The sequence below is a fragment of the Eretmochelys imbricata genome, chromosome 1, assembly GCF_965152235.1.
Source record: "Eretmochelys imbricata isolate rEreImb1 chromosome 1, rEreImb1.hap1, whole genome shotgun sequence".
NCBI classification, from domain to species: domain Eukaryota; kingdom Metazoa; phylum Chordata; order Testudines; family Cheloniidae; genus Eretmochelys; species Eretmochelys imbricata.
In genome coordinates, this window is record NC_135572.1 from 34,562,368 (window position 1) to 34,573,875 (window position 11,508).

The 11,508-nt window shown below is 39.1% G+C and overlaps 1 protein-coding gene across 1 annotated transcript; it reads right to left on the reverse strand.

Annotated features, from left to right (window-relative positions):
- Positions 1–264: 264 nt before the first annotated feature.
- Positions 265–8,787, reverse strand: LOC144260087 (interstitial collagenase-like). Its single transcript, XM_077808631.1, has 10 exons — positions 8,571–8,787; positions 7,467–7,711; positions 6,976–7,124; positions 6,758–6,883; positions 5,145–5,306; positions 4,604–4,721; positions 3,683–3,816; positions 2,158–2,317; positions 825–928; positions 265–588 (listed from the first exon to the last, which is right to left on the reverse strand). Exons 1-10 carry the CDS (start codon positions 8,673–8,675, stop codon positions 488–490), a joined length of 1,404 nt encoding a protein of 467 aa, XP_077664757.1. The 5' UTR covers positions 8,676–8,787; the 3' UTR covers positions 265–487.
- Between the last annotated feature and the right edge of the window lie 2,721 nt (positions 8,788–11,508).

Below are 11,508 nucleotides of genomic sequence, written 5' to 3' on the forward strand. Positions count from 1 at the left end.
GGGAGAGGTTTGAGTATGACTAATGGATTGATGAGAGAGGGGATATATTGGCTCCACAGAAATTTTCCAGTGGGCCATGGATGGTAATGCAGCCTAGAGCAATGTGGCTGCTCCATTCTCTGCTTTTGAGTTGGGGGAAGATTTTTATACCTTAAGACTCCGTGTAATTTCCTTGTGCACAGTCCATTTACTCAGCTTGTGCTTGGGAGCAGAGTGTAGCTCTTGAGAAGTGGCAATGATCACAAGACACGGGAAGTGGTAGGACAAATATAATATACTTTATGGGTAATTGAAAGTCCAGCCTATAATAATACAATAATTTACATCATGACAGTACTATAACATTCTGTAGTTATTCAGACAGAACTCCCAGAGGATCAGGCCAGAGAACAGTACAAATTTTTTGATTTTTTAAGATCTATTAATAGATTAATAACACTGCATATAAAACAATTGCAACAAGCAAGAAGGAAATCAATGGAATTAATCAGCAATTAAACCAGCTATTGCTTTTCATGACACTGACAACTCTCTTGATGTTAGGATCAAACTGGAACTGTCTTGTTCCTTGGAAGAAATAGATATATCCTAGAAATAAAAATAAATTGAATGTTATATTTTATAGGTGAAATGTTTTCCAACAAATATTTCTATAAAGCAAAATATAACATTGGCAGTACCTACATATTCATTTGTGTTAATTTCTGATCTTAGTACAGTAGTGAAAATATGAATAATGATTGTCTTTTAAAAGATTTCTTCAACCTAGAGAAGCACAAATATTCTAGCATAGTAAACTGTTTTTAAAGGTTTGTTTTACTTACTACCATGCTGGAAAGCAGCATCAATTTTTTTGCTAATTCCTCGGAAGTCATTGATTATCTTCTTTGGATAACCCTGATCCATGGACCGACTGTTTTCATCGTATCTGAACAGAAGAAATATATTTATAATGTATGGTAAATAAATGACATTTAAAAAGTCGAAAACAAACCCTGACACATAAATGAGTCTATTCTTGGTAGAAAATCCATTAAGAATGAGCTAAACTAACTGAACTCTTAAAATCCTTGCTATTATGTTTTCAGGTTTGCGTGCATATGAGAGAGTCTAGAGGTGGAAATTCTGGCCCCATTGAACTCAGTGGCAAAACTTCCATTGAGCTTTCACCTCAGGAGTGTGTGTGTGCACGTGTATAGGAGTTTTGGCTGAATGGGCAGGGACAGGCAGGAACTGCATGTGTGGTAAAGATAAGCTAGAGACTGAGCTGGTGAGTTTACTGGACAGTTTTGCAAGGCTGCCCCAAAGAAATAAAACTTTTCTTGCCTATATACAGCTTTGGCCACCACATCCTAGCCAATCAGTGTTTCCTGGGAAAGTGGAGCTCCAGCACGGGGAAGCAGAAGCCCTGTATGTGTAACTCTGAAATCATATTTGTCTTAGTGTCAACTGCTCAACAGATATATAATTTATTAATTAAAAGTCATCTGTATCTTTGAGGGGTTTACTGTTATATTATGCAGGGGTGGCACCAGCTCCCAGTGGAGGGGCTGAGGTGGGCCAAACAGAAAACTGCTCCTGATATTGGCATTCCAAGAGCTCCATTCAACTGAATTCTAAATTGTTTTCAGAGGAGAAGCCAAAGAGCCATTGCAATGTGATGCAGGTATTAGTTCAGCGAGGTAGTTTATTGTAAAAGTTTACTGAGCTCCTATGAAATATAAACAAACCGTAACCACAAACTACTGCATAATCAAACCCATTTGACTGTTCACACCGAAGAAACAAAAATTCAGTATATTAATAGTTCTGTTAGCTTGAAGTTTGAGAGACCCAGGAGTACAATTTCAGAACCTTACATTGCGTAATTCTTAAAGAACTTACTAGGTTTCTACAGGTTTTGTGTCTTATCCTCTAGAATGTAATTACATCCCTGCCACAGATTTCTACAGGATGATTGGGAAAAACCTATAGAAGAAAGGTTAGCGTTTTCTATCAGACTCCCTAGGTTTTAAAACTAACTTCCATCAAACCCTATTCAGTTTTGTGGAATCCAATTTGTTTAATCCCTATTACATGTTATTTTATGTTTCCATATTAACCCTCCAAGCCTAAAGAGAGAAATATATCTTAAGTCTGTTGAACATTAAATCTTACCTCCAGTACTTGTCACTTACAAAGAAGTATGTTTTCCCTGTATTCTCATCACTGAAAGCTGCATTAATTCTCTTAACATTTTTTGGGAAGCCAAAGTCAGAGATGCTTTTTGGGCGGTTATACACTAAGTCATACCCACTGAGGACCCAATACTTGTTCTCTGCAAAGAAAAAATAGAATTAAAGTTTTCACCAGCAGCTTCCGCTCATACTAAACAACATCTGATCATGGCTTCTGGCTTAGTACTTTCATTACAATGATGATAACAAAGCAACTTCATTTTCAACAGACATGTACAGCTGAGATTTCATTCTCCCCTTTACTTCCAGTAAAATAAGGAATGGCACTGATCGTTGTATTTTAAACATAGTGTAAAGCCCAGAAGAGATGTCCTTCATGTTTCTGAATTAGACCTTGGAGCAATGAGTCCAAGAAGAACCCTTCCCGTACACTTATACACTTTATACATTTTGGGAGAAGACTCCTTGAATTCTACAAATTGTTAAGTAATCCACCAAGAATTGTTTACTGGGATGCAGAAGATTAACAATACTTGGGTTGTGTTCAGATACTTTGGTGATGGAGGCGTATACATGTCTAAATAGTTAGATGTATATACAGAAATTTAACTATTAATAAGAGCATATGTCTTATCTAAATGATTAGGTGATCTTATGTAGATAACCCTGTTCTTTTCTCTCTCTCCCTCTCTCCACTTCAGTATATAGTTACTAGAGCTGGTTGAACTATTTCGAACAGACAGTTATTTTCATCAACAAATGGCCTATTTATGAAAACAAAACATTTCACAAACGAGTGTCAGCATTAGCAACATTTTGGGTGGAAAATTTTGTATCCCTTTTGATATTCTTATCAAAATTTGTAACACAAATAGTATTGAAATGCTTCTTAAAATGTTTGCTTACCAAAAGTGATCTCTCTTAAACACTTCCAAAGAGAAACAGTTTTTAAATTTTTCACATACATAGGTTTTCATTTTTTGACCACCTCCAGTAATTACCCCCATCTGTATGTCCTGTCTTCACCTAGATTCTAAGATCTCTGGAGGTCTTTTGTTCCCTGTGTTCCAAAGGTGCCTGGCAGACCTTCGGATGTGTCATCAATAATTAACCAATACTCTGCTGAATGCTTTTCAAAACAGCTGCTAGTTCTTTGACTTAATACTGATCATTAGTGTATTAATTCAAGGCCGCTAGTGATCTAGTCCACAGCAGATTTGGAATCTAGTCAAAGTTCTTCTTAATAGCCATATGTTATTTCCTATGATAAAACTGGATTTGACAGAAAAGTGAAGCCATTTTCATATCTTGCTTTTCAGAACATTTACATTAAATAGATAAGCGACCTTTAATTTCACTATTCACACATTTTGGGGGCTTTTGTAATTTGAACATTTGAGTTGTTTCATGCAGTGTCATCAAAGGAGAATTGCACGTTCTGTGGAGCAAAGTATTCCCAGTAAATTCATATGTCAGAAGAACTAACACATTTCGGATTCCATTACCTTTAAAAAGAAAAACTTGATCCCTTTCAACATTTTCATAAGCAGCTTGAATTCCAGATGGCAGATTTGGCCAGAATAAAGAAATGAAATTGAGGTCGACCTCTGTCATCTGAGGATGCTTGCGCCAGAAATACCTGGTTTAAATAAAATTGGCATATTATAAACTGTTCCTGCACATGCCATAAATGTAATACAAAGGTGAAGTGTGTCTAATTCTGTCTCCCTTTAGTGTTTGATCCACAGTGAGGAAAAGAGTCTGCTATGACTGATACCTACTAGAGCTAATCTTTTAGTAGTTTTGGTGCCGGAGGGCACAGGTTCTATCCCTGCCAATGAGCTACAATGTGGTGGGGTCATGACAAAGGAGTGTCCCAGTGTGTCACATAAACATACCAGTTGCAAAACATGAGTTTGCAGCTGCCCTCTTTTTAACTGAATGTAGAGTGGTAACAAACCTATCATTCCACTGATTACAGCGGCAGAGTAGTTGGAATAGAATCTAGGGGGCAGTCCTGACTTACCTTCACCAGCCTTAGCCAGTAGACCACAAACATTTAAGTTCCTCTCCTCTGATCAGAGCTGTGCATAGCAGAATCTGGGTCAGAGTTCCCATTGAAAAGAATTAGAATTCCTCAGAAACTACAGTACAATGGTTGGTGCCCTATAGCCATCTCACCATTTGATGCAGCCACTTTGGAAACAGCTAAAGCATTTTGTCATGCCTGAGAGAAATGTTAGGTAAAGCTAGGCACCCATCGTCAGAGAATTTGGGCCTCCTTTTGTATGTGATTTTTATTGTTAGCGCTACATTTCTAAATTACTGTTTCCCCTCATGTCTCATGGGAATTAAATGATCTGAAATATTGTTTACTTTTAAGTACTGCAGTTCAAAGAAGTAACTCAGAAGTTCTTTGCTGTTACCTGCCCTTAAAGAACAGCAGTTCTCCACGCATGGTAGCGACGGCATCAAAAGTCAATTTGCGGTCACAAGTTACTGGCGTTGTGGGTCCGGTTGGTTGAACGGGTTTATCTGACTGTCCTGCATGAAGATTAAAGAAAAATTGGCATTATATAATATGGAGAAATACAGCTGAAAACCAACGTTATGAAGGACTTGGTGGACACACAAAACCTTCTCCTGAAAAACTGTGGTGGTGGTAATTAATCAGGGTTCTACCAGGTAACTTCAGGTCTGTAACGCTCCTAAACTCAGCAGAGGTGAGGCTCTAACTACTAAAGTCTGCAAGAATGGGCATGCAGAGGAGCTGAACTTCAGTGAAACCACCTTCAGGGCCATTGCACACCTCTAGTTAACAGGAGCTCAGCAAAACTGGAATTGCTCTGTGCAGCAACACTAGAATGTTTCTAGAATTAGTAGAATGTTTCGTAAAATACACATGTATTATTGGTTAATCAGCATTCTGCATAACCCAGCATATGACTAAACATTTATTTTTCTTACCATAGACCTTTTGAATGCCGTTAATGTCATCCTGAGGAAGATGAAATTCCTTCGGCTCAATGTAGGAATAGGTGGGGTACATCAGGGCTCCAGGATCAGTAGAATGAGACAGACCCAGTGAATGGCCAAGTTCATGGGCAGCGACAAAGAACAAGTTGTATCCTGAGGAATTAAAAAAAAATGTACATTTAATATAAGTGAACTGTGTTTGAATCTATAATACATCTGTCTAAGTAGGAAATACCTATACATGCCAGCCCAAAGCACATTAGAGACACTCATGATTCTTTCAGTAATTCTGCAAAAATAATATGAAGAAATGTAGAAAGAGAAGATTTTTTATATGGACATACAGACCAATCAGGCCCCAGTCACTGCTTCCTTTGCCCTTATTGTAACCCCCCCAACCCTTCAAAAAATGCCCCAAATTTCCTTCTTAGACTGCTGTAAATCAGGAATAATTCCATTGAAATAAATGGAGAGTCACTGACTTTAATAAAATTATTCCTTATTACATGAAAACATATGAGAGGAGAATTGCAGTGGTCCCCAAAGACCCCAGTCAGTATCAAACCCATTGTGCTCGTCCTGGGCACAGAAAGGCACTGTCCCTGTCTTGAAGAGTTTGTGATAATTTCAGCATGGACTGATGTTTCCTCGCTGCCAAAGAAAACTAACTTTTCTAAGCACCACAATTTCTTTCGCAAAACCCATCATAAAACATGCCAGACTGAAACAACCCAATCTGAACCTCACCAAAACATGTCATCCTACAGAGCCGTTTCCCTCAGATACGTTTGTTGAAGAAGCGAGGGAGGAAAAACCAGTCAGAGTGCCAGATTCGGCTACCCTCATTCACACAGGGTAATACCTGACATCAAAGGAACAGCTCGTGGAGTAAGGCTCAGGTCCATGTAAGGACTTAGGTGCCTAATTCCCACTTTAGAAATCTAAATGTCACTAGGATCCTCAAAATCCCTGTTCAGCTGCCACTTAACTCTGTAGGCACCTAAGTTCCCCCAGCACCTAGATTTTCACTGTAAAAGTCCCCCGGACAGCCAATGTTTCTACTTCTGGGCAGGCACAGTATTGCCTCAGGCAGGTGCCCAGACACTTGTTTCACATCTAAGCCCCAAGCATGATCCTTAAACAGGTGAAACTAGGTGTTCCTCCACCAATCCAGTCTGTGGGGGCCAATCCAGTAGATGTGCTCAGAACATGCCTAATGCCACACAAAATGGCCAGCGAGAGAGGAGGAGGCAGAATCTTCCCAGAGAAGTTTTATCCCTGTGATTAGGGCATTCACTCAGGAGGTGAAAGATGCTGATTCAATTCCCTCCTCTGCCTGATGAGAAGGGATTTGAACATGGGCTTCCCACCTCTGTGGTGAGTGCCTGAACCACTGGACTGTAGTCATGCTCCTTCACCCTCTCACCCAATTAATATTTAATTATTTATACACAGTGGATCATCTTCAACAGGGGAGATTGAAAGAGAGTCAGAATATCCTATAACCCAGTCTTTTGTGGGTCTGAGCCTAAGTTACAACTTAGCGTGAGCAAAGATTGCACAATGTGATCCTGTATAAACAGGGGTAGTAATGAATCTCCTACCATTTGAGCCTTTTGTCCAATTTTCCTCCTCATCAAAGTGGACATCTCCACCTATACCATTGCCAGGCTGAAAGGCATGAGCCAGGAGTCCATTAGGTCCATCAAAGGGAGAATTGTCACGATGATCTAAAAAAAAAAGGATAATTAACTTAATTCTTATTGCAAAGCTCTTCTATAACTGATGATGGCTAATGTTTGTATTTGTATAACGTTCTTACCTCCAGTTTCAAAAGACATCATTATATCTGCATTGCCATCATAGATCCTTTTGAATGTTAGTGGTGACACGTTGCTCCAAAGTTTAAACGCCTTTTGGATTGCTTTGTCCACATCTGCTGGATTCATATCTGGTGTGTAGTTCACAATCCTAAAATAACCCATAAAGTAATATACACATTTTGGTATCTACACTTGTAGTTTATGTAGAATATATTGGTTTAGACAAAAATATTTCAAATTTGGTGCCTAAAGTTAGACACCTTAAAGCCACGTTTTGGCAGCATATTAAGTGACTTGATTGTCAAATTCTGAGTATTTACAACTCCCACAGACTTTAACGTTGGTTGCATACTCCCTTTAAAAACAGAACACTTTTTAATCTTGGTGCCTAAATATGGAATTAAGTGCCTAACTTTGGAACTTTTGGCAAATCATATGAAAATTTTGGCCTTAACTCTTTTGCTCAATAAATTCTTTAGAAAAATGTTACCTGTAGGTCAGATTCTTTCTTTCCCATTTTGGATTCCCATCAGTGAGGACATACTGACCAATATCAGGTACACCACACCTGGGCTTCTTCATCACCTCCAAAGTGTCAACATCTGGTTTCCCAGTCACCTTCAGCCCAAAGAATGCCTGCATTTCCTTGAGTTTTTCAGTTACAGGGTCAATGTTTTTATTCTTAAAGAGAGACTCCTTGTCTGTTTCAAGCTTGTAGAAATTTCGTAGATAAGTCTGACAAAAACAAGAACAGAGCTTTGGGTCATTTGTGTTCATTAAGTCATGCAAAACAGTTTAAACATTTACAATATTACACCCATGTGCCTGGGGTCTGTGTTTTCCAGGAGTCAAGACAGATCGCTTTCTGCAGGGATTTATTTAAACAGTAAGAGATAATATAGTATAGTTTTCCTACTGACCTCTAGATTTCCTGTTTTACAATGAAAGCTTTTGCAAAATGTATCTTTAAAAATCTAAAATTTACTCTTCAGTTATTTACTCTAAATTGGTATATTGCAACGTCTTCCCACAGCCCTTTATTACATGAGTAATCCAATTGACTTCTCCGGGGCTGCTCAAATCAGTAAAGGCTAATAAGATCTGTCCCTCCGCCACTACTCAGTTATGATTCTCAATGAAACCAATGGAGGATTCTGGATGCTCAGCACTTTTGAAGCCATCTATTTATCAACCAAATATGGATTTAGGAGCCTGACAATGAGACTATTTATGAGCTTAAAGTTAGGTACAGAGTTAAGTACCTTGCTGAATTGGAGCGTACATTTTTATAGATCAACACAATCTGGTTGCTAGATAACATAATTAATGCCATGTTTCTGTAGTATTTTATTACTTTATTATATCGCTTCTGACAGTCATTATCATAATTCAGACAAAACTAAACTGCTGCCAAAGGGAAATATTTCCCTTAAAACTTCTGCAACTTGATACCTCTTAACATCAGGACTGTTTCTAAAACATAAGAAATACAACTGCAGTTTGACAATTATAAGGTAAAATTTTGTAAAACTGATAAGAAGGCTCCTTCTTGCCATTTAATTTAGAGTGTCTGAAATTCATAGTAAATATTTACCTCCATAAGCTGGACGTTTTTGTCTTCATCTTTTGTCTCTGGAGCCACAGGAAAAGCAGAGGAGGATGCTACATATAATAACAGCAGAAGCAGAAGGGTCTTCATTCCTATTGTCACTTCTGTGCCTTGTTACACTAACACTGCTTATTCTATAGCTGCTACATACATGTCTCTCAGATAGCCCTGTTTATATAGCAGCTGTGGACATCAGTTATGATCTGACTCATTGTGTAGAACTTCCCCTGATTAGCAAGAAAACCGATACCTAACAATAGTTTCATCATCAAGGGGTGACACAACTAACAGAACTCCCTCCCCCTATTTTCACAATCAGATAATATGATTAATAAGAAAGGAAGAGGTTTTCAAATGAAAGAGTATGATGATTCCAAATTCCTTTCCTTCCTCATTTAGATGGTGTCCCATCCAAGTGCTCCCACTTTTTCAGAAAATTCAGAAAAATATTATGGTAGCCCTAGTTATGAAAATAAACACAGCAACCTCCATCTAGAACAGTGGTGGGCAAACGTTTTGGCCCGAGGGCCACATCTGGGTGTGGAAATTGTATGGAGGGCCATGAATACTCATGAAATTGGGGCTGGACCCAGGGCCACTTCCTCTCAGGGGATCCTGCCCTTTCTCCCCCCCACCCCCCGCCTGCAACCTCCCGACAAAACAAGGCAGGAGAAATTCCTCAAGGGCAGCCACATTGGGATTTCCTCCTTCTGCGCGTTTTCCTTCATGAGGGGGAAATTTGGCCCGTAGTTTTTCCATTTATACCATTTTTTAGTACTATGAAAATTAAGAACAATAATTTGCAATTCAAAGAGCTGGTTTTAACAATTTCAGCATTTGCTGTGGCAAGAGCTATAGTCAGTTATACTTTTCCACCAGTAGGTGGCACTAGCAAGTTCTGTATTTGTTCTAAGAGGACAATTTGTACCTTTATGTGCAAACATCTTGCACTGCCATTTGTTCCCTAACGGGGTCTGCTTTTCATCTCTTCTGAAGCAATAAAAAGTAATGTCTTCATGCAAAATAATGTTATGCTGAAACAAGCTTTTTTGCTAATGAGTCACTTTTTTATGCACAAAGTTGAACACAAAAGCCATACACTGTGCTATTGTATATCAGTGTTGTATATCATGCTTTCTTTAACCGCTAGAAAATTCACATTGGGGCCATGCACATTTTGATACTAACTTGAGAAAAAGGAGGCCTCCCCATGAAATTTGTCTCTTTAAGACTTCATACAAGCTCTTGATGTGTGTTATCGTAAATGAGGTGATAGCTAATGTTGGACATTTTCTTTAACCAAACAGTGTAGATTCTGCTTTAGGAGAATTATCAATCAATCAATCAATCAATCAGATAAAACAAACAAAATGCCCAGTTTCACCCAAAAGTCATGACTTCTGTGACGTCGGCTCAGGCCATCAGCAAAGCCAGGAGGCTCATATTCCCTCAATTCAGAGAGGTGAGGAGAGGGCAGGGGAGGAGGGATAAATGCTGAGTTAGTATAATTAGTCAGTTGTATTTAAACAGTAACACTCTGACAGGTGATAGATGGGGCCAGCTCCTGAGTTACATCTCAGTGACTTGCCCAGTCTCAGACGTAACGTCATCAACTGAAATCAGTTGGACTCTATTTTAAGGATAGGCAAAGGAGTGCCACTTTAGAAGCCAATAAACTGTTTCCTGAGTACAAAAACAATATGGGACAGATTAATCATTCTTGCAGGCACACTGCTCTGTGCCAGCCTGGACTGCTGAATCCCAGGCTGGAAGTTACCTGGGAAGGGAAGACTGGTTGGGATCCCCTGGTGCAGTTTCCATCAGAGTCATACACTTTGTTTGCCACTCCGCTTCACAGATATCCCCCGATTTGTATAGATTCCAGGGAATCTACAGGAAATATGAGCCAGACTCTTTATCTATTACTCCCTCTGGAATACCCACTGCATCAAAAAGAAGATCACTGCCATCTCTCTGAGATCTGGATAACCTTCTGTGAGCCTGCACCTACACTTACTGATGTGATACCTCCTTTCCTTACGTTCCTAACCCGAAATCATCCCCAAAGAACTACAACAGGGGCCACTTGACTCCTCCCATCCCTCCTCCGCTCCATATGACTCTAGCCTCCTGACAGCTTCTCCAGTCAACATCTCTGCACCTTTCCCTTCCACATCCTCAAAGCCCTTCCTGAGCTGGTCTGCAAAGCTGAAATTTTATGTGTTGTTTAGGAAAATGTAAAGCATTGTAAAATGTTGACATTTAACTCGTTGTCATTAGGCTTCAGAGTTAATCTCTATTGAGTCAAATGACAGCAATATATTATCTTTTAGAGCTACTGCTTCTGCCCATAATTATATTCAGACAGGTCTGCCCTGGGTTCCATCTGGAAGGTCTTCTTTACCAGCAGCAAGGCCAGAAAAGGAATTTTAATTACAACTTAAATCCTATAGACAGTGAAGGGGCCACCAAACCATTCATGAACGGCATATTGGCCAATACTGACTCAACCAGACACATTCCTTCTATAGGGGAGAATATACAGTGTGAATCCCTGACCCACTCAGGTCAATGGCAAATCTTCCATTAACTTCAGCGGGGCCAGGATTTCATCCTTAATGGTGAGTACTTTTGAAAATCAAAATGGTTACTCAATTTATGTTCTAGATTTCATTTTTCTTGCTTCTGTGATGAATGTAGACATAATTTAACATTGCCATGAACAGATGCATTTGATTGTCAGCACAATCGACAAAGGAAAAATACTATTTTATGTTGGGTTTTTAAAATTGTTTTGGTTGTTGCAGTAAATCATCATTGCAAGTTAGTGTTTGAATGGACAAAGGTGCAAAATAAGACCAACCTTTTTAATAGTGCGGGTGTTTTATCCCTGGAACAGTTTACCAAGGAAAGTGGTCAATGC